General features: G+C 57.1%; 2 protein-coding genes across 16 annotated transcripts in view; one reads left to right on the top strand and one right to left on the bottom strand.

Annotated features, from left to right (window-relative positions):
• Positions 1 to 10,406, top strand: part of DDX11 (DEAD/H-box helicase 11) — a 31,966-nt gene extending 21,560 nt beyond the window's left edge. The window contains exons 15-27 of one of the 2 annotated variants that reach the window (XM_022577281.3): positions 1,925 to 1,963; positions 2,134 to 2,245; positions 2,383 to 2,514; positions 3,001 to 3,113; positions 6,388 to 6,460; positions 6,781 to 6,884; positions 7,523 to 7,672; positions 7,932 to 8,000; positions 8,119 to 8,219; positions 8,567 to 8,651; positions 8,927 to 9,005; positions 9,186 to 9,340; positions 9,443 to 10,406. In XM_022577281.3, coding sequence (XP_022432989.1) covers positions 1,925 to 1,963; positions 2,134 to 2,245; positions 2,383 to 2,514; positions 3,001 to 3,113; positions 6,388 to 6,460; positions 6,781 to 6,884; positions 7,523 to 7,672; positions 7,932 to 8,000; positions 8,119 to 8,219; positions 8,567 to 8,651; positions 8,927 to 9,005; positions 9,186 to 9,340; positions 9,443 to 9,472 — 1,242 coding nt within the window. In that variant the 3' untranslated portion in view covers positions 9,473 to 10,406. The remainder of the gene's footprint in view (positions 1 to 1,924; positions 1,964 to 2,133; positions 2,246 to 2,382; positions 2,515 to 3,000; positions 3,114 to 6,387; positions 6,461 to 6,780; positions 6,885 to 7,522; positions 7,673 to 7,931; positions 8,001 to 8,118; positions 8,220 to 8,566; positions 8,652 to 8,926; positions 9,006 to 9,185; positions 9,341 to 9,442) is intronic. The other variant, XM_089920123.1, reaches the window with a different exon arrangement.
• On the bottom strand, positions 560 to 25,399 carry WASHC1 (WASH complex subunit 1). 14 transcript variants are annotated; one of them, XM_089920125.1, is made up of 14 exons: positions 23,523 to 23,631; positions 22,251 to 22,404; positions 14,082 to 14,193; positions 13,749 to 13,895; positions 13,462 to 13,598; positions 13,069 to 13,204; positions 12,713 to 12,914; positions 12,466 to 12,621; positions 11,655 to 11,807; positions 10,916 to 10,984; positions 10,356 to 10,779; positions 8,975 to 9,099; positions 7,033 to 8,873; positions 560 to 6,845 (listed from the first exon to the last, which is right to left on the bottom strand). In XM_089920125.1, the coding sequence occupies exons 1-11, from the start codon at positions 23,560 to 23,562 to the stop codon at positions 10,640 to 10,642; spliced, it is 1,446 nt and encodes a 481-aa protein (XP_089776251.1). In that variant the 5' UTR covers positions 23,563 to 23,631; the 3' UTR covers positions 560 to 6,845; positions 7,033 to 8,873; positions 8,975 to 9,099; positions 10,356 to 10,639. The 14 variants fall into 14 exon arrangements, with proteins under 14 accessions (XP_089776251.1, XP_089776250.1, XP_089776253.1 ...); XM_089920124.1 differs by having other exon boundaries at positions 560 to 7,658; positions 7,926 to 8,873; XM_089920127.1 differs by having other exon boundaries at positions 560 to 7,518; positions 7,926 to 8,873.
• Positions 25,400 to 26,277: the final 878 nt, after the last annotated feature.

Below are 26,277 nucleotides of genomic sequence, written 5' to 3'. Positions count from 1 at the left end.
CCCAGAGCAGGCGGTTGCCCTCCTCACTCCTTTCTGGTCTCTGGTCCTGTTCTCTGCCTCGTGTCTCCTTTACAGACTACAGTCCGGTGACGTTTTTTCTTTTTTCTCTTTGACCACACCACGCAACTTGCAGGGTCTTTAGTTCCCCGACCAGGAATCAAACCTGCACCCTCGACAGCGAAAGCGCAGGGTCCTAACCACTGGACCACCAGGGAGTTCCCCAGTGAATCTTTTTTTTTAAACATCTTTATTGGAGTATAATTGCTTTACAGTGGTGTGTTCGTTTCTGCTATACGTAACACATATCTCCATATCCCCTCCGTATCCCACCCCTCCCCTTTAGGTGGTCACAGAGCACTGAGCTGATCTCCCTGTGCTATGTGGCTGCTTCCCGCTAGCTATCTGTTTTACACTTGGTAGTATATATAAATCCATGTCACTCTCTCACTTCATGCCAGCTTACCCTTCCCCCACTGTGTCCTCAGGTGTGTTCTCTACGTCTGTGTGCATCTTTATTCCTGCCCAGCCCCTAGGTTCATCAGTACCGTTATTTATTTAAATTTATTTATTTATTTTTTGGCTGTGTTGGGTCTTCATGGCTGCACGCAGGCTTTCTCTAGTTGCAGCAAGTGTGGGCTACTCTTTGTTGCGGTGCACAGGCTCCTTGTTGCGGTGGCTTCTCTCCTTGCAGAGCACGGGCTCTAGGCGCGCGGGCTTCGGTAGTTGTGGCTCATGGGCTCTAGGGCACAGGCTCGGTAGTTGTGGCTCATGGGCTCTAGGGCACAGGCTCAGTAGTTGTGGCGCACAGGCTTAGTTGCTCCACAGCATGTGGGATCTTCCTGGACCAGGGCTTGAACCCATGTCCCCTGCATTGGCAGGTGGATTCTTAACCACTGCGCCACCAGGGAAGTCCCAGTACCATTTTTTTAAAATTCCATATATATGTGTTAGCATGTGGTATTGTTTTTCTCTTTGTGACTTACTTCAGTCTGTATGACAGACTCTACGTCCATCCACCTCACTACACATATAACACAATTTCGTTTCTTTTTATGGCTGAGTAATATTCCATTGTGTATATGTGCCACATCTTCTTCATCCATTCATCTGTCGATGGGCACTTAGGTTGCTTCCATGTCCTGGCTATAGTAGATAGAGCTGCAAGGAACATTGTGGTACATGACTCTTTCTGAATTATGGTTTTCTCATCCCCAGTGAATCTTAATGGAAGATGGCCCCTTTTCAGAGATCTTCAGGGGCTCCACACCCCTCATCTTGCACACTGTGCTCACAACCAAGCTCCTCCACATGCCCCTGACCTAGCCCAGCTCTCCCTTTTTTTTTTTTGCGGTACGCGGGCCTCTCACTGTTGTGGCCTCTCCTGCCGCGGAGCACAGGCTCCGGACGCGCAGGCTCAGCGGCCATGGCTCACGGGCCCAGCCGCTCCGCGGCATGCGGGATCCTCCCAGACCGGGGCACGAACCTGCGTCCCCTGCATCGGCAGGCGGACTCTCAACCACTGCGCCACCAGGGAAGCCCCAGCTCTCCCTTTTGTGTTGTGCTTTTGCTCATAGGATTTTTAAAAAACTACCTCTTAATCCTCAAAGTCCAGCTTTGCTGTCATGGTGCAGGAGAGCAGAGGGGACGTGGCCATCACCAAGCACCTTTAGAGAGGAGAGGCTGTGCCGTGCTGCCGAGTCCCTTCTGTGGCAGGGCACCGTGTGCGCATATGCGTGTGTGCGCGCACGCGCACGCAGCGGGGGGACAGTGGCAGAGGGGAGGCCTCAGGCAGGAGGGTGATGCGACCACAAGAGGCGCTTTGGGCACCTGGGGGGTGGCGTGGGCCTGCTCCTGTCGTTTGGAAGGTGGTTTTCTCCAGCTGGATGTGTTTTCCTGGCGCCTCTGGCTGGGTTTGCTTTCGCAGGTGAAGCGCTACTGTGAAAAGAGCATGGTCAGCAGAAAGGTACGTGTCCCTTTGCGCGGGCCCCCGTCGCTGTCCTCCATGTGTCTCTTTCCTGGCCTGCCGAACCTCCAAACGCCCTGTCTCCGTGCTCACCGTGCGGCAGCTCGCTGGGGGCGGGGAGGGGCCCGTCCGGCTCCCTCTCACAACCACTGCTCTCATCCCTGTCCCAGCTCTTCGGCTTCACAGAGAGGTACGGGGCGGTCCTGGCGCCCTCCAGGGAGCAGCCCAAACTGTCCGGGTTCCAGCACTTCCTGCAGAGCCTGCAGCCGGGGGTGACTGCGGGTGAGTCAGAGGGGGAGCCTGGGCAAGCGTTGGCCTTCCTCACGCATGGTCTTCCCGGAGGATGGCTTTAGCCCAGGTGCAGGGAGCCCCCTACTGTCCGGGCTCCCAGACCCTCCTCCTTCCTCTGCTCTGTGCAGCTCCTGCAGCCCCCGCGGAGGAGGGGGAGGACAAGGCACCGCGGCCCGCTTCCCCGCTGATGCACATCGAAGGCTTCCTCGCAGCCCTCACCACTGCCAACCAGGATGGCAGGGTCATCCTGAGCCGTCAAGGTAACCCCGGGAGGAGCCAGCCTGGACCCAGGCTGCTTTACTTCCATCTGGTACGCCACCAGCTTGGGACGCAGAAATGGGTGAAAACTGGCCACCTGTGACCCACGCCAGTAGTCGAGGGGGTGAGGAGGGATGAAGAGGTGCTGGGCTGCTGGCTGGTCTCGGGCGAGGTTGCCAGAGACTCCGCGTAGCCCAGTGTGAAGGTCAGGTGGGCTTTGTTGGAGTCGTGGCTCTATCACCTATGAGCTGCATGACTTGGACCAGTTTCTCCCTAAATCTCAGTTCTTCATGTGAAAAGGGAGACAATCCTGCCATCTACCTCAGGGTTGTCCTGGAGATGAGATGGGTCTAATTTAAAGAGAAAGTTGTATCTCTTATGGCTTCTACATGGACCCGACTGGACATCCCCTTTGTCTCAGGCAGATGGAGGTCTCTGTTGGGCCTGCACCTGCCCTTCTCCATGTAGCTGTCTTTCTCTTTCTTTAGGCAGCCTCAGTCAGAGCAGCCTCAAATTCCTGCTCCTGAATCCAGCCGTGCACTTTGCCCAGGTGGTAAAGGAATGCCGGGCGGTGGTCCTTGCAGGGGGCACCATGCAACCGGTAAGGACACGGTCCAGCCTCTCGCGCCCAGCTGCTGGGATGGGGAGGATGTAGCATCAGGCCTCTTCCCATCCTGAGTCCCCCAACCAGAAGGGGGTTAGCTTGAGCCAGCCAGGCAGTGTCCACCAGGTGGCGTTGCTGTTCTGTCTCGTGGCTGGGTCTGGGGTGGGGTGGGCACTGCCCTGCCCTGGTGTTTCTGTAGCCACTTCTCCAGAGAAAGCCATTCTGGAGCTTCAGACCCAGAATGGAGTGCTTTTCCATTCCTGTACCCACCATAGATACAACCTTCTCTTCCTTTTATAAATTTAAGTTTTAGTATACATATTTAGGAAACATATTTTCATTATAGGGAGCAGAGACAAGCAAAAACAGGAAATAGATAATTCCACCAACAAAAGATTCGTTTTGGTGTATATCGTTACAGTAGTCTTTGTAGTCATAGTTTTTACAAATACACATACATATTTTAAAAAAAAAAACAAAAATGGTATCTCCACACGCTGCTGTTATAATTTGCTTTTCTCACTCAGCAGCAGAGCACCTTCAGCATTTTTCCTTGTCAGCGAATATGCATTTATCCTGCCCAGCTCTGGCTGCACTTTATCCCGTTATGTGAATCTATCACATACGACCACCCTTCTTTTGTCAGGTATCTAGGCGATTTGCAGCTCCTCTGTTTTAAACGGTAGAGTGGGAGATACAATTGCATCTCTGCACAGCGGTCACTTCCTTAGGATGTGTCTTAGAACCAAGACTTACTGGCTGAAAGGCAAAGGCTCTTCAACCTCCTCAAGCCGTCAGCTCCCAACCTCAGCTTCCTGTTAGAGTCACCCCTGTAGCTGTATTATTTTTCCATTTTTCTTTCTTGTGTATAGAAGTAGACTTTTATTCACTGGTGTATTAGAATCATTTATAGTTGCTGTTTTTTGTTGCTGTTGTTTTTAAATTATTTTTGGCTGCGCTGGGTCTTCGTTGCTGCACGCGGGCTTTTTCTAGTTGTGGTGAGCGGGGGCTACTCTTCATTGCAGTGCGCAGTCTTCTCATTGCGGTGGCTTCTCTTGTTGCGGAGCACGGGCTCTAGGCACGTGGGCTCAGAAGTTGTGGCTTGTGGGCTCAGTAGTTGTGGCGCACAGGTGCTGTAGTTGTGGCACACGGGCTTAGTTGCTCCGTGGCATGTGGGATGTTCCTGGACCAGGGCTCGAACCCGTGTCCCCTGCACTGGCAGGTGGATTCTTAACCACTGCGCCACCAGGGAAGTCCATAGTCGCTGTTTTTGACGCTCAGATTTTCTGAGACTTGGCCTGTGGGAACCCCTCATGCTGCTCTGGTCCCTTTGACATGGCCCCCTTAGTCTTGGGAGGCTTCCCTGCTTTCAGCACAAAAAAATGTCCTGGGCTCACCTTAACACTTTCCTTGCCCCAGACCTGGAATCATTCATTTGTCCAGGGTGCCCTGGTTTCTTCAAAGGGGGATTGGTACTTAGAAACCAACATCTGGGAGCTAGGGCGTTCATAGTGCTCCTGGGTCATCACCGTTTATAGGCCATTTCAGGGGACAGACCTAGGGAATAGTTTTCAGACGTTATGAGTCCACAGTGACATTTCTGTATCAAAATCACTCAGTCATTTTACTTGACCTTACGTAGTATCTGTTACGCTGCAGTTTGATTTCTTATCACATTAACATAATTACTTATTTGCTCTATCTCGAATATACTTAAAATAGTTTCAAAATTATACCAGTATTCTGGGACTTCCCTGGCGGTCCAGTGGTTAAGACTCTGCACTCTCAGTGCAGGGGGAACAGGTTCGATCCCTGGTCGGGGAGCTAGGATCCCACATGCCGTGCCCCCCCCCCAAAAAAAATTATACCAGTATTCTAACAAGAAACTACTGATTGAATTCAATTACATGCATTTATTTTTTGCCTTTAAAGTACCCCACTAAGGATATGTGGTCATTAGTGATACAAAGTCACCTGAAGTCAAGCTTTTCTCTGTGTGGCTATATTCTGAGTTTGATAGGGAGGTAGGCTTTCAGTTTTTGTTTTCAATTTTAGTTTGCCTTTTTACTTTATGTTCTTAAAAATGTCCACATCTGTATGGTTCAGAAGTCGAAACTTTTGAACAAGTTTTGCTATACCATATAGCAAGACGTATTCAGTCTCACCTCTGTCCCTCTTCAAACCGTTCCCCATTCCCAAAGGTAATCATTTTTATTAGCTACTGGTCTATTCCTCCAGTGTTTCATTCTAATTTTTTTTGCAAAGATGAGCAAATTTTTTTTCCTTTTTATTTTATTTATTTATTTATTTTTGCGGTACACGGGCTTCTCACCGTTGTGGCCTCTCCCGTTGCGGAGCACAGGCTCCGGACGCGCAGGCTCAGCGGCCATGGCTCACGGGCCCAGCCGCTCCGCGGCATGTGGGATCCTCCCGGACCGGGGCACGAACCCGCGTCCCCTGCATCGGCAGGCTGACTCCCAACCACTGCGCCACCGGGGAAGCCCTCCCTTTCCTTTCTTACATTAAAGGGAGCTCAGTCAGCTTTAACTTCCCAGCATGCTCTGGCGATCACACGTTAGCAGTGCACAGGGTGGTCTGCGTTCCTTCTGTTAGCTGCAGGGTCGTCTGCTGGGGGAGATAGGGTAGCTCCTTCGGCCAGTCTCTCTTGAAATGCAGAATGTTACGGATAGCCTCACAAGGACTGTCCTTGCGCATATGTTTGGTTTGTGGAGCTGTACTTCAGGGGAGATGCCTAGATAGGGGATTGTGGGTTAAAAAGTAAAAATATGTCTACTTTGTTAAATAGTGTCAAATTCCCCTTCCACAGGAGTTGTGCTATCCTGTGGCCCACAGGCAACATAGAAGAATGCCTGGTTCTCCAGAGAGCAGTCAGACTTTGGGATTTTTGCCAGTTTGATAGGTGAAAACCCGGAGCTCTTTAAAAATACAAATGCATATGTCTTCCCACTAGAGATTCTTATTCAGTAGTTTGGGCTGGGCCCTGACCATATATATGCGTTTTAAATTCCGAGTGGTGATTTTGTTGCATAGCCAGGGTTTGGAACCACTGTTTCAAATTGCTGGATTCCTCTTGCTGTTCCCACAAGTGGTTTAAATGAGGCTGCCAGCACTGGGTATCATTATTTATTTTTTTTCTTTTAACGAATCTGTTACCAGCCTTTCTTTTTGCCTCTTTTTTCTGTTCTTACGTACTCGTCGCCTTCTGGCCCAGGCCTCTGGGAGATGACAGAGCTGGCTTTGTGGTCTGCAGGTGTCCGACTTCCGGGAGCAGCTGCTGGCGTGTGCCGGGGTGGAAGCTGAGCGCGTGGTGGAGTTCTCCTGTGGTGAGGACCCATGCCCAGGGTTTCGGGGCTGGGCCTCGTGTCAGTGTTCAGCCGTGTGCTGTTATCAGGCCCGGGGGCTGAGGCCACAAGAGGGCAGCTTCCTCGTGAGCTCCCCATCTCCGGGCTCTCCTGCTCTGCGTCCCCTGTGTCTGCACGGAAAGGCCTGGGCATCGCTGAGTCGGTCCCGTGTGGAAACGGGGTGGGGGGCGGGGGCTGTGAATTGCTCTTCCTAGTCTGGAAGACAGGGTCGGGGGAAGCTCTTCCTGGACTCTGCCTTGCGGGACAGTCGACTCCAGTTCAGCCTCACTGGGTCTCGCCAGGTCACGTGATCCCTGCAGACAACATCCTGCCCCTCGTCATCTGCAGCGGGCCCTCCAACCAGCAGCTGGAATTCACGTACCAGAAGAGAGAGCTGCCTCAGATGGTCCGTACCAGGCAGCCTGCCTTCCCACGGCCTTTGCGGGGGCAGGAGGTAGACTTAGGGCTGGGGGCACCCTGCCCAGGGCCGAGCATTCAGGCGCTGGGCTCTCCCATCACAGCTGGCACAGGGTGGGCAGGATCTAGAAGTTTACCACGGAAGGTCTGAGCCATCTCCAGCCTCATGCCTTCGGTTGCTGAGGACGTGTTCTTTAAATGAAGCTCACGAGCAGGCTGCTCAGCGCCTTTGGTTCTCTTGCCGTCCGGCTTTGTGGGCTCCGCCTGGGCAGGAATGCGGGTGTTGGGAGCACACCTCTAGTGGCATGCCTGGGGTTTTCAGTGCCTGATTTGTCACAGACGGGGCTTAATCCCCTTTAGGATGTTGGGAGTTGGAGAACAGTGGACTGAGTGGCATCCCACAGTGGGTTTTAGCTCTGGTGTGCCAGCACGGTGGTGTGTCACAGATGCTACCAGGCACCAGAAGCATCATCGGGTGTGTGGTAGGGAGGGTGGCACATTCCGCCCCGGGGAGCCACCTGGCCGTGCTCCCCCGCAGTCACCCGTGGGTTGCTGTACTTGGCTTTGAGCCTTTTTGGGGGGCTTCAGGAATGGCTCTGTGGCGGGTTCCTTGTCTTCCCTCCCTAGATGGATGAGACGGGTCGCATCCTCTGTAACCTGTGCAACGTGGTGCCGGGAGGGGTGGTCTGTTTCTTCCCCTCCTATGCGTACCAACGCCAGGTCCACACCCACTGGGACAAGAGTGGCCTGCTGGCCCGCCTGGCTGTCAGGAAGAAGGTGAGTGGCTGCTCCGCTGGACTTCCCACTCGAGAGGACGCTGGCACCCAGAGCTCCTCCTTGGATTTCTTGTGTGCAGGGGCTTCCGCTAGTTCCTCACCCCCGCTTCCAATCCCTGATAACCATCCAGGGGATCTCCCCAAGGGCCCTGGCCCTGTGGGCTTCTCCAGTCCCCAGTCTGGAAAACATAAGGCCAAGAGCCACCCAAGACCCAGGCATTCTGAAACCCTTTTCTGGGAGACATTATGTTTACCTTCAGATATTTCAGGAGCCCCAGAGAGTGAACCAGGTGGAGCAGGTGCTGCTGGAGTATTCCAGGTGCATTCAGGTAAGAGGTGTGGTTCTGAGGCCTTGGGTCCAAAGGGCACGTGGCGCTGGCAGCTGAAAGTACCGTGGCTGGCATCCACGCCCTGGCTCTGCAGCTCTGGGCTGGGTGTTTCCTGCAGCACTGTGGCCAGGCAGGGGGCATGGTGACAGGGGCCCTGATGTTCTCCGTGGTCGGAGGGAAGATGAGTGAAGGCATCAACTTCTCTGACAACCTTGGCCGGTAAGGGGTGGGCTTCCCATCTCCCGTGGCTCTGACACCCACCCATCTGGCGCCTTCGGAGTCCACACCCAGGCTGACTGCTCAGGCCCGTCACCCACGAGGCGCATGGATGCAACAACTCTGGACTTGGCCCTTTGGGGCCAGGTGGAAAATCAGGCAGCCCCTAACTTGATCAGGCCTCAGTTCCTTGGTCTAGACCGGATATCTCCGCTGAGAAAACCCTCTCCAGGTGGTAGGGACGAGGGGAGGGAGAGGCGGAAGGAAGTGGAGTGGAGGTGTGGGTGAGGACGGGCCCCTTGTCCTGGGCACCGCCCAGCTGCCGTGACTCGTGTGTGCCTCCGCCCTAGGTGTGTGGTCATGGTGGGCATGCCCTTCCCCAGCATCAGGTCTGCAGAGCTGCAGGAGAAGATGGCTTACCTGGACCAGACCCTCGTGAGTACCGCCAGTGCCTCGGAGGACGAAGGGAGGGGGCACCCCACGGCTGTGACTCCCCCTTGCCCTGGGACGCGTGTGTCCCGTTTGCTCCAGAGCGACAGTACGCCCCTCCACAGCCCCTGAGCTTCTCCATGCCATCACCTATCATGCCGGCTGCTGTGCCCACGAGGCCCACGGGTCCCGCTCCAGAGCCCGGCTGTGTCACTGTCACCGAGAACACTAGGAGGAGGCAAGAGTCCGCTCTGACGGGTCACCTCCTTTGCCCTTTCCAGCCCCGAGCCCCAGGCCAGGTGCCCCCTGGGAAGGTGTTGGTGGAGAACCTGTGTATGAAGGCCGTCAACCAATCCATAGGTGAGCCTGGGCTGACGCTGCTGGCGAGATGGATGGCTGGAGAGTGAGGCGACAGGAAGGAGGGATTTCACCTGCCATCTCTCCAGCCCGAGCGCTGAGCAAGGGGAAGGGGACACAGTAGAAACGCACTGTGGGGGGAGGCAGGTTTAACTCAGACCCCCAACCTCTGTCCCCATCCAGGCAGGGCCATCAGGCACCAGAAGGATTTTGCCAGCATCGTGCTCCTGGACCAGCGGTACGCCCGCCCTCCTATCCTGGCAAAGCTGCCAGCCTGGATCCGGGACCGCGTGCAGGTCAAAGCCACCTTTGGCCCTGCCTTTGCTGCTCTGCGGAAGGTCAGTCCTGCCTTTCTCTCTCGTCCCCAGAACCTCCCACCCCCCAGCCCCACCCCGCCCCGCCCCCAGCCGGTGTCTCCCTGTCTTTCCCTCTCTCCACAGTTTCATAGAGAGAAGTCTGGCTCTTCCTGACAGATGGCTGCACCACTGCCTGGTCACCAGGCCCTCCTTTCACCCCGCCCACTAGAAATGTTGTCTTGGGCCTGGTCTGCAGTGATCCTGCCTAAGAAGTTGTGAAGCCCAGGTGGCGAGCGCGGTAGCCCCCTTTCGGAATCAGTGGGCTGCCGGGACCTAGGAATAGGTGGAGAAGCCAACAGGAGAAAATGAGGCTGATCCTGAAGGAACAGTGCCCCGCCATTCCTGGGCCTGTCCCAGGGCAGTTGCTCTCCCTGGAATTGAGCCTGTCTTCCACTCGGCACGGCCCGGAGTCCAGCTCCCTGACCTGATTCCCGGCCGGCCTTTGTGAGCGACTGTGGAGGCCACAGCATCTCCGCCCTTGCTTGCTTCTCAGTATCCACATTCTTAGAGGTGAGGTGGGGCAGGCCCGCCCTCCCTCTCATTTCTCACTAAAAGTAGCTGTTCTAGGCCTTTCACCCTCTCTTGGGGCTTCTGCTCACCCTAACCACCTTCTTGCTCTGAGTTGCTAAGAACTGCTCCCCACTCCCGCCCGCTGGCCGCAGGTCTTCCTGCACGCCTGCTCCCGGCCCTGCAGCAGGATCAGCTTCCCGGCTCGGCTCGGCTCCAGGTCCTCCCAGGCAGGGGCCCCTCCCTCCCTCCCTCCCTCCCTCCCCCCCCACCAGCACCAGCACTGGAGCCCACGCGGAGACTCCTCTTCGCCTGACATCAGCAATTATGCTGAGGGCCATCAGGCTCTCAGCGAGGCTATTTTTAGCGACCCCGTGTCTGTCACTGAGACATATTTTCCTGCGTGGAAATGTCCCTCCCTCCGCTGGCCCCTGCTGACCGCACCTCTCCCTGCCCCCGCTACCTGAGACCCGGCCTGGAGGGACATCACCTGCGTTTTGTGCAGCTGTGGTCTCTTAATTAAGAGGGTGCTGTTGGTTTATGCTCGGTTCTGGCGTCATACTTCTTTATTGACTCACGTACTGTTTCGCCGCAAAGCGTCTCTAGGGAAAAGGCACGCACGCCAGCCGAGAGGCTGGGTGAGGCACAGGCAGAGCGCGGCCCCTGAAGCAGCTCCAGGCAACAGAGCTGGCCGGTCCTCTGTGACCCCCTTCCCTCCCGGGAGGCTGTCCATGATGAAGTCGGGGGCTTGGGGAAGGCGGAGCGAGCGAGCCCCTAGGATTCCCAGTCATCCTCGTCCTCCTCTCCCGGGGCTGGCTGCAGGGGAGGCAGGGGCGGGATGGAGTCCGACATTCGGGCAAAGGCCCCTCCCGGCCCCTCGCTGGCCCCCGGCCCAGGTCCTTTCCCGGAGATACCTGGGAGGGCAAAGGTGGAAAGTGAGGGGGGCTGGTTTGGGGCACCAGTCCACCCGGGCTCTAGAGACTTGAAACAGTGAGAAAAAAGGATGTGGACGACCTCAGCCAGGGAGGCAGCTGGCGTCCTGCTTCCTACCTTTGCGCCTCATGGCCAGCTTGTTGAAGAGATCTGACATCAGGTCTCCACCTTGGCTGGTGGCTCTCACTGCAACAGGAAAGCCATGGGGAGAAGATGAAGGGGCTGGGGTGGACCAGATCCAGCCTGCCTAACACCCTGAGGGCTCTATCAGTGTCCTCTGTGCTGTCAACGCACCCAGCCCCTCTGCAGCCACGAGGCCGCCACGGCTCACACCCGGCCCCTCCGCGGCCATGTGTCACCACAGCTCTTGGAGCTCTGGTCAGTGCTCATAAGAACACAGGTAACCTCTGAGTAACAACAGTCACAGCTACCCTGTGACACAAGGGCACAGACGAGCGGCCTCGCTGGACAGATGAGGAATCTGGCCCAGAGAAATTAGGCAATTTGCTTGGGGTCACAGTGCAAAGCTCAGAAGCAGAGCTGGGACTCAAAACTCAGGACTGGACTCCCAGGGCATTGCTGCTTTAGGCCCAGGTGTGGTATTTATGTCAGCCATGGGGATTCACAGCTGACGTAATCCAGAGTCTCAGAGGCCTAGAGAAGCAGGACTTAGCCAGGTCTCCGTCCCTAAAAACATCCCAGGTCCCTGCCCGTTTCCTGGACAACTGGCAGAGTCTAAGAAGGCTCTTGCAGTTTGAGTGGCAGAGGCTCTGTCCCCTACGGGCGTAGAGAGGACAGCTCCACCGAGCAGGCTCCAGGAGCAGGAAGGAGCCCTCCCGCGCGGGTCTGGCCGCACCTTGCTTCTGCTCCTTCTGCTTCTTCTTCTCCAGCTTGCGCTCCTTGACGCTGCGCAGCTTGGCCTTGCCGATGCCCCCGGCCTGGCGGATGGACTCCAGCAGAGTGGCCCGGCCACCGGAGGGGTCAACCACTTCCTTGGGCGCTCCCTGGACTGGGGTGGGAAGGGTGCAAGGAAGAGAGGCTGCTCAGGCAGGGCCTGGCCGTGCAGCCCAGAGGCGGCCCTGGGCGGTGTCTGAGGAAGGGCTCTTCCTCGGCGAGGTGGCAGTGGTGAGGCAGCGCCTCGGGAGACTCGGGGCCTGGACGCTGCCTGCATCTGCCTGGGCTCGGCCGGTCCCTCTCCAGCCCCACCTGCTTTAGGTGCCACGCTGCACAGGTGGACCCTGGGAATCACCAGTGTGTTGAGTGTCTGAACTTAACACAGGAGCCAACAGGGGATTTCTGTGCCACTTCTGGGTGCTGGAGATGGACTGGGAGATACAGGAGTAAAACCGAAACCCTACAGCTTAAGGGCCACGTGGATACTTTGTTGCTGTAGTTTTCCATGTCTATTAGTTGCCCCCTTTTCCCCGTTGGTTTAAGGGGGAATGGGGGGCCCATGGCTCCCCCTGTCCAGGCTCCACAGACATGGTTTGAAACTGCTGTTATGAACCCAGTAGAACAAGAGTTTGCAATTGGAACTACTCTGAAAATCTAGCATTTATGACCACTTAACTAAGCTACAGAAAATCCTTCAGGGATCCAGAAATGAGGGGCACCCTCAGAGAAAGCAGACGCCCCTCCCTGCCCCGCGTGCCCTATGCCGCTGCTACCTGAAGGAGATGCGCCACCGCTGTCATCCTCCCTGGCTGGCTGTCCCAGCGGGGCCACGGTCTGGGCTGGGGGCGGAGGTGGGAGAGCGCTGACCAGCAGGGCCGGAGCTGGTGGTGGTGGCGGCGGCGGCGGGGGTACTGCCAGCACCCCATCTTCTAGGTGGGAAAAGCGTGAGAAGGTGCCTGCGCAAGAAAGTGGCCAAGCAGGGGTGCTCCCGCCCAAGTCCGTTCCCAGCTCTCGGCTCACCGGGCTTGAAAGGCTCAGCCACCTCCGTGTGGAAGGCAGGCAGCTCTGGAATGGTGCCAGGGGCCGACGGGGCAATGCCGGGGCCTAGATCTGCACTGTACATGAGGTCGTCAGCCACGCCCGGCAGGTCAGGCAGGTAGGACGGCACATCGATCTCAGGCACTTGGCCCAGATCGGGCACGTAGAAGTAGTTCTCTGGGACCTGTGGGACCGGGGGATGTGGCGGGCCTCGGGCAGCCAGCGGCCTCGCGCGTCCCCGCCACAGCCGGCCGGGGTGAGGGGCTCAGCAGATCCCTGGCCAAGACCACACGGCAGGACCACGTCCCCTCCCCCACCCAAGCATCATCCCTCTCTACCTGCTGCTCCAGCTGTTCTCTCTTGCTGATGGACAGTGGGGCATCGAACAGCTTCTCCTCCGTCTCCGCGCCCAGCATCACATGGGTCTTTGTTACGGCACCAGCCAGGGGGTCCAGGAAGACATACTTTTTGTACCTACAGAGGAGGGGTGGAGGTCAGGAGGTCAGGCGATCCAGCATCTGTTCTAGGCCCGTGGTCTGGACCACCTTTCCTACCTTATCGGGGCCACCATTAGTTTGTACCACGGCCTCCCAGGCCTTACCAGGCAAAACCAACTGGTCAGGAGCCTCGTGGCTCCCGCGTTGCAGACTTCTGCGGCACCCAAGTCTGGTGCCCCTGGCCCCCCCCAAGCCAGGCCAACCCCCCACACACACCCCCCGCCCCGCCCTTACAGGTTCTCCGTGGTGTTGAAGAGCAGCAAGGAGCTGACAGAGCTGATGTTGCTGGGGAGACCCCCCAGCCCCTCCTCGGCTTCATCTTCAGGCTCTGGCTTGGTGCTCACACACACGGGGAAGTATTTCAGCTTCTCCTGCGGTGGGGTGACGGGAAATGACCGAGGGATGGTGGGTTTCAGCACCAGGCCAGAGTGACCTCCCCCACTGCAGTCAGAGTCCTCGGGGGACAGAACCCTGGGGTGGGCCTCAGTTCCTCCCCAGTGCCCAGGTCACCCCCGTCAGACCTGCAGGGCCTGCTCGTCCAGGGGACGGTGCTTGCTCTGGACCCTGTGGCGGGCACGTCTCTGCAGGCCAGGGTCCTGGGCCCCCGTGAAGATGGAGCTGTACTCCTGCAGGCGCTCCGGGGCAGGGTACTTGGCACTGGAGAACACCTGTGTACACGGGGAGTCTGAGCACTTCCTCAGGGGGCCTGAGAAGCTCCAGACAGGCTGGGCAGGAGGAAAGCTTGCCGTGTGGCTGAAGCAGGGAGCTGGCAGCCTCAGAGGCATGGGGAGAGGGGAGGGAAGGGGACTTCTGGGACTGCCGACCAGCCAGAGGGACAGGGCCACACACGCTACCTTGATGGCTTTCTTGCTGCCCTTGATCTTCTCAATCTTGGCCTGGGCCAAGGAGACCCTCTCCCCAATGGCCTGCAGCTGGCTCCGGCTGAGCTCTACTCGCTGGGAGATCCTGCCACCGGAAGAAAAAGTCACAGGGGCTGAAGGCTGCTCCCCAAGCCCCTGCAGCCTCCTGCACCCCTTCTGCTTTTAACAGCAAACCTGCGAAGCCAGGGGCTCGGGTAAGGGCTCTTGCCTAAATTTTTGTTTGTGTTTGCGTGTGTTTGTTTTGGCAGTGCTCCAAAACAAGGCATGCGGGATCTTAGTTCCCCGACCAGGGATCGAACCCGCATTCCCTGCAGTGGGACCGCGGAGTCCTAACCACTGGACTGCCACGGAGGTCCTCGGGTAAGGACTCTTAAAACACAGCAATACCTGCTGTCAGGCCCGATCTTAGAACTGCCCAGGTGACCTCTACCAGGACCATCCAACCTGAAGCATCTAGGAACAGACTGTATTAAGTTCCTTGGAGCTCTGGGTAGGGATGGGCAATCACCTTGGCCCCAAGTTGGCACCTGTACGTGCCACCTGAAGGGACGTGGTTCCTGCCTGCCGGGGTTCTCAGCCTCAGGCCCAGGTGAGCAGAGGCAGAATCGTCATGACTTACGTGGAGGAAACCAGAGCTCAGCTGAGTGACAGGCAAGACTGGGCCTGAATTCAAGTCCTGGAGCTGTCCACAAGGAACTGCCCGGCACATAAGAGGCAGCTTTTGGTAAATCCAAGTCCCCACCGTGGTTCTCATGGTTGTGGTCGGGCTGCCGAGGGGCTGCCACTGCCCCCTCCCCGGATTACGGCGCCCTGCTACACTCCCTGAACATGCCACACACCGCCTTGTCACGTGGCCTCTGCCGTCTCCTCGGATACCCACACGGCTGGTCCCTCACTTCACTGAGCCCCTCGCCAAAGCCTCCCCGACCACGGAACCTAAAGCTGCACCTGTCACTTTCCAACCCCCAGCCAGTTCTTCCATTACACAGAGCCACCTGTCACCACACGTCTCCTGTGCACTCCTAGGCTAAGGGCTTTGTTCCCCGCTGTGTTCCCAGAGCCTGGAACAGTGCCTGGCACCTGCAGGGGTCCCTCTGCAGTTACTGAATGGCTAACACCATGTGCCCCAAAGAGAAACGCACACGAGCCTCACTTGCGTTATTCAGCAACACGAGGTACTTCTCACTGCACGGGGACTCCGGCTCCCCTGCCAGGGCGTCCTGCCCCTGAGTGCTCCCCTACCTCCAGGGACACCTGCCCGTGGCGACCGTGTTCCACATCCACAGCGGTGGTCACATCTCCACGTTCACCGGGCAGGAGTGAGCACACAGCGAGGCACGAGAGACGAGGCAGAGTTGCAAGCTCAGCTCCCGGGGAACGGCCAGAGGACACAGTGAGTGGATGGCCGAGGAGTGCCGCGGTCCCTGGGGTCAGAGACCACGCGGCCAGGGAACTCTAGGATTCCTTTAACGGGTTGAAGTGAACAGTCAAGACTCTGGCCCAACCTTCTTAAACCACCCCCACCAACTTTAGAATGTTTTCGCCCCCAGAGAACACACCTGATGGGCCAGCTTCACAACCCAGGGGTCTCCACCCCTGATGAAATCTCCTTGGTTACTCCTGGCCCCTCGTGTGCAAGGGCTTGGGGATGCAGGGGCTGGCCTACGAGCAGGGACCCAAACCAGCTTAGTTTTCCTTGACAGGCTGGTCTGAGTGGGGCAGCAAGGCAGACAGAACAAGAGGCACGGTTTCCTTCCGGGAGAGACGCAGAACCAGCACCCTGTCCGAGCCCCAGCTTTCCGGCAGGGAGATCGGTCTCCCTGCTTGCACACAGGCCAGTTCCTGTGGCTCCAGGCTCAGCCCTACGCTGCCCGGGGCTGAAGCAACCGCACAGTTATGTAACCGCTCCACTCAAAGGTGCCACGGAGGGTGGGAGTGACGTCGGAACTAGAGCCAGACACAGCCGGCTCTGTCTGGGTCTTCCATCTGATTTCTCCAAGTTACAAACATCAAGCTTAACAATGGATCCTGGCAAATTTCCAGAATGGGTTATTAAATAGAGGGTCGTAAGCAATTTGAAATGGAAGAGGCGGGTCCCCGGGGCCAGCACGGTTCTAAATTCATAGCATTTCTTTTTTGACAAGGTTATTAGACTGGCGTATCAAGGGGAAAACCTTAACACACAGTGCAGCTTGAGTCAGCAAGGATTCTGACGGCTTCTCACAAAATCCCGTGGACAAGGTGGAGCTATGGGGGCTGGAGGAGAGCACATTTAGGAAAAATCAGAGCCAGAGAACAACAGCGCCCCAAAGGCATGGCTTAAGAATGGACTGATCTCAGCCCTGCACGAAGGTCTCTGGCAGGGCGCCGCACTCTCATGCGACTCTTGATTAGTAAGCTGGGGGCATCAAATGGGGAGGCCCCCAAACGGTCTGCACGACGGGATCCAGACTCACGGGATCCTGAAAGGCCAGGAGGCCAGAAAAGATGAAACTGATAAGGAATGAATGTGAAGCTCAGCATTCGGGTTTAAAAGGTCAAGGGCACAAACACAGAGGACGGAGGTTTAGCAGGAGGTTTCGGTTACCTATGAGCTGAAAGCACGTTAAGCAGCTTGGAAGGGAAGTGAGGTCTCAGAGCACACAGCTCCTGAGATCTTCCCACCTTCTTTCAATAAATAGGGAACGTCCACTCTCCTGGAGGCACTACAGAGAAAACAGAGCTCATCTACGCCAGACGCCCACCTCGTCCACAGCCGTGTCCCCTTCAAACTGGTTCCACATGTTAAGAGGACTCTGAAGTCCCTTCTAGACCACAGGGTCTGTCTGATTCACAGCTGCATCTCTAGCACCTGGGACAATGCCTGACATGTAACATCCTGGCTGAATACAAAATGACAAGCTAACGAACAACCAGAGGAGGGTGATGAGGCGGGTCATGGTGGGAAGATAACTGAAGGATGTTCTGGCTGAAGATGAGATGACTTCGAGAATATGAAAATCCCCTTCAGATATCAGAAAGATCACAAGTGCTGTCAGGCGGAAAAGCGATTAGACTTTCTGTCACCCCAGAGAGTGAGCTGCATTACAGCCGGTGGGAGGAGTTACATGGAAACAGACCTCTCAGTTCTGCATAAGGAGAACTTTCTTGTAAACAGCTGCATGGCTTTGCAAAGCAATCAGATTCCAGCTGGATGCCCACCTGTCAGGGATAATCCAGGGGAGATTCCTGTGTGGGACAGGGGGAATGGAGGATGGGATTTCCAGGGTTCTTTTCTTATCCAAGAGCCTAGGACGGCTAAGTAACACCTTGCTTGTTGACAAAGTCCCCAGGCAGCCCAATCTCAGGCCAAGGGTGAGAAGGAGGTTTCAATCTGTGCGTCACCTCTACCGCCTGGCAGGCAGTGTTAGGATGGCCTGCTGGGCCACACGGGGCCTGGGACCAAGAGCCAGGAGTGATTAGCAACACCCACCACAAGCGGGGCTGGTGGCAAGAGGGCGACTTGTTTGCCGCTCCTTATCTAGAGCCCCTGGCTTGGTGGCTGGCTTCAGGCAGGTCAGTTTCCAGGCTCATCACTGGAGCCACGTCCCTATAGCATGTCACCAGGACACCAGCAGGGAAGGAACTGGCTCAGTCAGTCTGCTGAGAGCCTGGGACAGAGATGCATCAGATAACACATATCTGCTCTCAAGGAGATAAACAACTACAATGTCCCAAAGACCTGGGGACAGCAGCAGTGTGGCCTTCAGCCAGTCACTTAACTGATCTATGTCTCACCTTCTTCAGCTGAAAAACAGGAATTGTAACTTCTACATCGTGGAATTGCTGTAAAGGTCAAAGTGAGAGACTGGATGTCTCATGAGCTGTACAAGCCGACATGTCCCAAGAACTTGGTCAACATTTACCTTTACCACCCACAGACTAGGAGGGGTGAGGGGCTCAAGGCAGTGAAAAAAGTTCCAGATGAGGAAACAGCACTCTGCAAGGGAGCACCACCAGAGAGTGGAGCACAGAGGGCTCTTCTGGCTGGGGCCTGGGGTGTGAGGTGGTCAAGGTCAATGACACACCTAGGGGGCCAGGACAGTGCCTGGGCTCCGTGTCCCCACCACCTCCAAAGCTGACCCCCATGGCCGTATGGGAGGGTTTCCTAGGAAGCCGCAGGCCCCTGGCCCCTGCAGGGCTGCCACACCCTCCAGTCAGCTGCTGTGACAGGGCCACTCCCCTGGCCCTAACTGCTGCTGCTTCTCCCCTCGCCAGCCCTACCGCCGCACCCCCAGCCGGTGCCCTGAACAGCTCTTGCTTCCCCTTGTCTTCTCCACTCACTGGGGTAATTAAGAATGATCTGCTAATCGTGCAGGCTGCTGATTGAGGCCTCCTAACCTTGGAAGGCACAGGTGCGGATCAGCAGGGAGAAGGGGGAGCGGGGAGAAGGGAGGCAGGGCCCAAGAAGAGGAAGCAGGAAGTGAGGAGGAAGAGTGGGGAGGTGAAAAGGGAGGAAGGGGGGAAGAGGGGAGAAGGGAGGAGGAAAGGAAGAGGAGAGGAAGGGAAGGAGCCTTGCAAAGGCCAAGTGGCCGGGCTGGGGCCGACGGGGAGGGCAAGCCCACACACAGTCCCAGTCTGCCCTGCCCCCACTGCTGCCCCTCTGCCCTCATGGAAGTCCTGTGCAGCAGGGGACATCTCTGGGCGGGTACCCTGGGGCTGGCTTCTCCCAGGTGATGATGGGCAGGTGAGGGCAGGTCTGCTAGGCAGGAGGACAAGCCAGGGAGGGGCTGCAAGGAGCCGGAGGAAGGAGCCAGCTGGGGACACCGACCTTCCACACGCTCACCTGCCTGGGGGCACAGGCTCCGGGTGGGGCTGAGGGGCTGGGCCTGCGCCTGAGCTCGGGGGAGAGGCGGGGGAGCAGAGACATCAAGCATTTCTTCTCCACCCGCTGCCTCTCCTTTGCGAGAGGAGCACATTCAAGGGGCGAGGTTCCAAGCTGGGGTCACATCCCTCAGCAAAAGCCCGTGAGAACAGAGGAGCCCCTGCTGCAGAATGGGGGGCGGGGCTTGGCACTGTCCACTCCCTGTCGTCCCCGACCCCTCCTCCCCTTCATCCTGTTCCCAATCCGTCATCTGGTCCTGTCGTTATTCCATTTGCAGTGTCTCCTATCCGCCTCCCTACCTGCAGCCCCCCCCCCCGCCCCCGCCCCCCGACTGCAGCCTCTCCCTGCCCACAGCACGGCTCCCCTGGGACGGCTGCCTGATGAACCTTCCCCAAACACTTCTGTCCCATCACTTCCGGCTCAAGAACCTATCCGGGCTCCCAAAACCCTGGGCTCAAGCTCAAAGCCCCATCCAGCTGGGCGAAACCCCACGGCCCTGACTCACATGTCCCAGCTCTCCCCTCAGCCACATCCTCTTGCCCGCTCCTTCCACCAGGGACCGTCCCCAGCGTTGCAGCGGGAGGAGGGCTCCCAAGGGCACAGACACACGGAGGGCTGACTTTCAGCCCCGTCCTGCAGCAAAGGAGTGGACCGTTGGGACAGGCGGCACTCAGGTACTCAGGGCCCCGCGGCCCGGGGCGCACCGCCCTCCAGTCAGGCCTCAAGCCTTTGGCACTCATTTCCGGGCCCCAGCGGAGGGCCCTCAGGCGGCGTTCCCCACCCGGCCTCGCCAGAACCCTTCCGCGTGGCCCCATTCGCACCCCTCCTTCAGGAGGCCTTCCCTGACCTGGGGGAGCAGGCGCTGGTTTTCCTCTCTAGCATCTGCTCCCTCCTCGTTCCGTAACAGCCTGCTTCCTATGGGGGCGCCATCGCTCCCACAGGCTCGGTCCCGCACTTTGGGTGGGGCTAAACCCAGGGCCTGGGGGTAAGGCATGTGACCGAGGTCTGAGCCAGCTGCTGTGTCACCCTCCCCGCCAGCCCGGCCCCAGCCACTGGCTCTGGGATGGCCATGAGAACCAGGCCAGGCCAGTGGGAGGGCGGGACTTCCGAGGGAACTGCTGCAGAAGAAGACATTCTTTCCTGCTGGACCTGAGCCTGAGTATGAACCCTGGGCCCACTGGTTACCTTGCAAGAGCGAGGCCTGTCTGGGAATGGGGCCAACCCAGAAGTAGCGAGCAGGGATGGGATGAGAGCAAAACCAGGCCCTGATGACAGCATTTAGCCCTGCAGCTCCAAAGGCTGCTCTATGCACGGGTTACTTCTGCTTATTGGTCTGGGGAGTCTGACTGATAAATGTGCTGCCAGTTCTTGTCTCTCTCGCCTCTAGGCCCCTAGGAGCTCACACAGTTCATGCTACGCGGCTCAGAATCAGCTCAGATGGCTGTTTTCCCATCCTAGACGACGACGTCCCTGAGGACGGGAACCCCATGCCACACACCATTAGTATCCCTCTGACCTGAATGCTGGGCACGTGGTGGGGGGTCAATGGGGGGACCTGGAACCCAGCGGTGAGGGAAGCGTGGATGCAGGTACCAGGCTCCTGGGAGCATCCTACCATCCCTGGGCCATGCTGAGCCTATGTTCAACCAACTCGCCACTCCCTCCCCACGAGATGGCCTTCCTGCCCTCTGCTCACCCCATCCAGGGTCAGAGGAACGTGAAAATGTCCACTGGTGCCAAACACCAGGAAGGGAAAGGAAAGTATGCTAAAAATCCAATGCTCCCCTTACAGAAAGGCAAGCACGCAGTCACAATCTTGGTGAGGAAACACAAATATTTCTGATGGATTGTTTCTAGCATCCGTTTCAATCACGAGGTATGGGGTGGCCATAATCTGGGACCAATGGCTCTTAAAGGCCTGTGTCCTCTGGCTTACGTGTTCCTTGGGCATATTTAGCACAAAAATTAGCACAGAAGGGGCACCTAACACTTCCTATAACTACTGATAGCAGGTTAACGGAGGGCCAGAATAGGCAGCAAATGAGCAGAGATGATGTCACCAGATAAGAGGAAGGAACATGTCCTGAATGCTTACTATATGCTGGCACTTCAATTCCTTGGCATGTTCCAATTCATTTCATCTTAACAGTCCTCTGAGGAAGGTACCATTATTACTGCCAGTTTATGGACGGGAACACTGAGACTTAGCGAGGTTAAGTAATTTGCCCGAGGTTACAGAGCAAGCAAATGGGGAGGCCAGACTGGAGCCCAGGAAGTCTGCTCCAGAGTCAACCCCCTTAACTACTTCGGGGCACCGCCCTTGGGTACATTTACATCCGGGATAGGTGTGAGGCAGGCAGGTGCATTAGTGGGCAGCCCAGAGGCAAAAGAGTCAGGTGGATCTAATGTTTGGACTGTGTCCAGCTACAGACAATGACTCCATTGTCTGCCCCCATTGGGGAAGGCTTCTGGGAAGAGGTGGAATTCCAGTTGGTGGGGGAGGAGACTGCATGCTGCAGCGTCGGGGTTCCTGGTCTGGGGTACAAGCAGGGGACGGTGTGGGAGACCTGACCAGCAGAGGGACCTGAGTCAGGCAGTCAAATACTCCAGCCTTCAGGGGGCACGGTGTGGGCACCCAGGAAGGAGAAGCTCTATGCCCCTCTCAGCTTGCTCATGGCCAGAGAAAGATAGGACCCGTACAGGACAAAGGGCTGAATGAGTGAATACACTCAGGTCAGCGGTGGCACACAGTTAATGTGATGCAAATATTAGTTGTTACAAAAATATTAAAAATAGGTTTTGCCACAATTTTAATTAACTAACATGCAATTAATCAATTAGAGTCTGTCTCTGCTGCTGGAGTATATCCTCTGGCTGGGTAGAGATGCTGCCTTAGTCGTTGCTGTAACTAAAGAGAGTAGCACAGAGCCCTGCACACAAGAAGTGTTGGGCGAATATTCGCTGACTGTGGGAATAAGCGAAGGAACAGGGCCCCCCAGTGGGGGGAAGAGCATGAGCTGGGAGAGCTGTACCACCACTGGGTGGATGCACAAGGAACCCAGGGGCTAAGAGGGACAGGAGGTAGTGAGCTCTTACGATAAAATTCGAAGCTGGGCACCCAGCTTGGCCCCTTGGGCACAAGAAAGCCAGCTGGGTCCCCCTCAGGACCAAGAATCACCAAAAGGGGTGCTCTGAGAGGGTGCATTCTGGGATTGGAGAGATGACTGCCCAGGGCGGGGAGCAGCCCCCGATCAGGTGAGGGTGGCAGCAGCACCCACCTGCTGAAGATGTCTCCGGAGACCTTCTGTAGGTGCTGCAGGGCATCTGCCACCTGCTGGATGGCCTCCTCTCGCCGCAGGTCTGGCTGTATGAGGGGCACCGCGTAGGTCTGATCGGCCAACGGACTCTGAGTCCCCGTGGGGGTCATGGTGCCTGGGGGTGGGAACTGAGCATCAGGACTACCCGCACACCCACCTGCCACGGGGCGAGGTGATGGGCGCACAGCCCCCCGCCCAGCAGTCTGCACGGGGTGGGGCGGAGGGACACAGCACTGGGTGGGAGGCTGGGCGCTCACAGGAGCTGGTGTTCTGCTGAAGCTTGTTGGGTGAACGAGGGAGGGAAGTTGCTAAGGGCCAGAGACTGACATGAAGCATTCAGAGGAGGTGCAATGCTGACTGGCTGCCGGGAGGCACTTGGAACCCCGCTAGGCACCCCTTCCCCACCTCATCTCACTTTAGCCTCCAAAGCCTGGATGAACAAGAAAGAAACCCTGGCTGCAGAGTGAAAAAGAGGGAAGGGTTTGGGGGGAAAGTTGCCTGTGTCAACTCCCAAACGGTACCCGGGTCTGGGAAAGCACAGACAATGTGGACTCGAGCGTCCTGCTCCCGGGACAGGACAGGCAGTGGCTGGAGACTCCAGGGTTAAGGATGTCCGGGCTCTGCTCTCCCAGGCCAGAGCTAAGGGGGGCCAGGAGGAAGGAGGGGCACATGGGGGCAGGGGACAGGAAGGAAAAACACTCCTTGGAACTGCAAGAGGGGGGCAGTCAGTCTATTTATACTGGGTTTAATTAACTCCGCTCCCTGGTGCCACCAAAGCAGCAATCACACTGCAGACGGCACTGATTTGATTGGCGAGAGGTATCGGGCAGAATATTAAGGCACCAAGCCCCTATAAATAGGCCTAATCGCAGCCCCTCGGTGGAAGAGTGAGGAAGACACTAAGCAGGCCTGGCACTGTGCCCCAGACCTGCTCTTCTAGGCACTACGCTGGGGTCCCTGGTTGCAACAGAGGTGTGGGTGGGGTTGGGTAAGTGTGGCATGGAGGGTTTAGGAGGCTTCATTTGAGTTTCAAGTGCTGTGTGACCTGGGGTAAGTTGTTTGCCTTCTCTGAATCTCTGATTCTTTCCATTTCTCATCCTACAGACTGAGAATGGCACTGCCCTCTGAGAAGTGGTTATTCTCAATGTTTCATGCCAATCTCCTCAGCAAGCTGGAGCTTATCCTCTGTTGGCCTCCCCTGCCCTTCCTTCCACCCAACTTGTTCTTGCCTACCCTTCCTAGGCCAGCACTTCTCCTGGTCCGAGATGACCATTCTGCTCTCCAAGTTTTTCTCCAGCAGTGAGCTCCTCAGCTTCCTAGACCTGAACCTGCAGAGAATCCTCATCAGGGCCCAGGAGTAACTCACCTCCCCACTTCTCTTCCCACCTATCAAATGACCAAAGTGGAGCCAGCTGATGCCAAACCACCTGAGGAACCTGACCCTCTGGGAACTCGCATGCCTTTCAAAAATCCCACCCCCATCTCTCTTTGCATTTACACGGATGCAAATCTGCCTGGAGTCCTAACTTAGCTCTGTACCTCAGGGAGTAAAAGGCAGAAAGAAGGTACTTTCTGGGCTCATCTTGTGATGTATTCCTCGTGTGCCCATGCACGACGGGGTAGAACAGGCACAAAGCTCCTAAGCAAGGAAGGAGCAGGTCTGTTCAGGAATTAAGAAACGCTACAGCTTCGTTTAGCACTTTACTCATTCTGTCTGCTGACAAATGCTCATCGACTGTCAGGTGCTGGCCATGATCACAACAAAGATGAAGAGGACGCTATACTAGCTGTGAAGACAGCCTGGAAAACAATTAAACAGCAGGTGATAAGTGCTCTAATCCAGCCATGAATCCAGTGCTAGGGGACACTGAGGAAGGAGTGAGTGATAAACCCCTTCTGGGGTCAGGGGAGTCAGGAATAGCAGAAGCTGTACCTCCCTGCCAGACCCAGGGAGACAGGGCAGGGCGAGCACCCCAGGCAGAAAGGACAATTGAACAAAGGTGTGTAGGGGAAGGGCAAGTGGTTTGGGCAATGAGGATGAAACCATCCTTGGCTAAGTAGCAAAAAAAAAAAGAGGCCAGACCGCGAAAAACACTGAATACCACGGCAAGGAGTGTGGACTCGAGCCTGCAGGCTCGGAATGAAAACCTCAGACCTGTCGTCCAATACAGGAGCCACTGGCTACGTGGGCTATCGAGCACCTGAAATGTAGTCTACGTGTAAAATATACACCAAATTTCAAACTTCCTAGTAAAAAAGGAATGTAAAGTATCTCATTAAGATTTTAAATATTGATTACATGTTGAAATGACCATATTTTAAATACAGTGGGCTAAATAAAACACATCACTAAGTTAATTTCGCCGTTTCCTTTTACTTTTAAAGTCACGTATGTGGCTCGCATAATATTTCTATGGGACGCCTCTACCTTAGAGAATCTGGTAAAAACTGTGGATTCCCCCAGAAAAATGAACATAGAGCAAACCCGCTCTCACAATGCTGTTGATAAATTTCGAAGTGCTCGGGATCCCTCCCGCGACCCACGCCCGACACCCAGCTCGGAGGCAGGCAACGGGGACCCAAGCAGGGTTAAAGCGGTGGGGGGTCATCCAGGGGCCGGGAGGGGTGGCCGCAAACGGAGGGTCTGAGCATCCACTGCAGCTCGTTCCAAGAGCCGGGCCCTCCCCGCGAACCGACAGGGGCGGGGGGCGCCGACCCTCCTACTGAGGCCCAGGCCGGCCCCGCGGGTCGGCCAGCCAGCCGGCGGCCGAGGCGGAAGTCACCGGGCCCGGGCCTCCCGCCTCGGCTCCCGGCCCGGCGGCGTCCCCCGGAACCGCTCCCGCCTCCTTCCGTCCCCTCCGCGACCGGCCCCACCCCCGCCCCGCGTGTCCCGGCCAGGCCCGCGCCCTCACCTGCGCGACGCCCGCCGCTTCCGCTCCGCCGGCCGGGCCCCGCCGCCGCCCGCTCCGCCTCCCCGGCGCTCCCGGCCCCGAGCTCTGGCCCCGCCTCCAGCCGCCAGTTCCGCTCGCTCGGCGCCGCGGCTCAGGGGCCCTAGCCGCCCGCGCCTCGATCCCTCAGGCCTCAGCTCGCCGCCAGCCCCTCAGCGGCTCCTCGCCCCGCCACCGAGCACGACCCCGGCGCCCTCTGCCCCTTCTCCCCGCGCAGCCCCGCCCCCCCGCGCAGCCCCGCCCCCCCCCGCGCAGCCCCGCCCTCCCCGCGCAGCCCCGCCCCTCCTCGCGCAGCCCCTCCCCTCCCTCCGCGCCCCCTCCACCCACAGGCTCGGAGGCGTACTTGACTGACTGCCCCTTCTCTTTCAGCCCGGATTTTCTGGGATTGGGATCTGCGGGCCGAGCTCCCCGCAGAGTCCGCCCGGTGCCCGCCCCGCCTTAAAAAGTATAAATAAATGCCGGGCACAGAAGGACAAAAGCTGTACGAGTCCACGCTGTGCGAGGTGTTCAGAGCCGTCAGATCCAAACAGAGCCAGAACGGCGGTTACGGAGGGGGCGTTATTGTTTAGCGGGTACAGAGCTCGTGACGGTTTTCTCCTGGACCGCACTTTAGTCGGGCTCCTTTGAATCCTCTTTCAACTAGGCCTCCACTTGCGTCGCCCAGTTTTAGCGAGAATCCTGTTACTCATTTTAGCCAGAACCTCCCCCCCCGACCCCGCCCTCTTATCTGACCAAATGCCTCCCTCCCCCGTCCCCAGGTGACGTCCCATCCCTCACCTGCCTGCCTGCAGCAAGAATCCTAGCCAAGAATTACCCAACCCTCTTAGTAATTTTCTATCCCCCCCAATCCGGCTTCTTGGCTAAAAGTCCCCACTTGTCCACGCTGTATTTGGAATTGACCCCTGTTCTGTACTGACCTCTCTTTTCCCTTGTTGCAAAGTCCTGAATAAAATCTGCTTTCACCCCTTTAATGACTGTGCGGCTCTGGTTTTCTTTGACCTGTCAGTTTGTGATGATGACAAAGTCCTGGAGATTGGTAG

The sequence above is a fragment of the Delphinapterus leucas genome, chromosome 11 (assembly GCF_059928025.1).
Source record: "Delphinapterus leucas isolate spDelLeu-1000000601 "Yukka" chromosome 11, BTC_Dleu_Yukka2, whole genome shotgun sequence".
Taxonomy (NCBI): Eukaryota; Metazoa; Chordata; class Mammalia; order Artiodactyla; family Monodontidae; genus Delphinapterus; species Delphinapterus leucas.
This window is presented reverse-complemented; position numbering and strand designations above follow the sequence as displayed.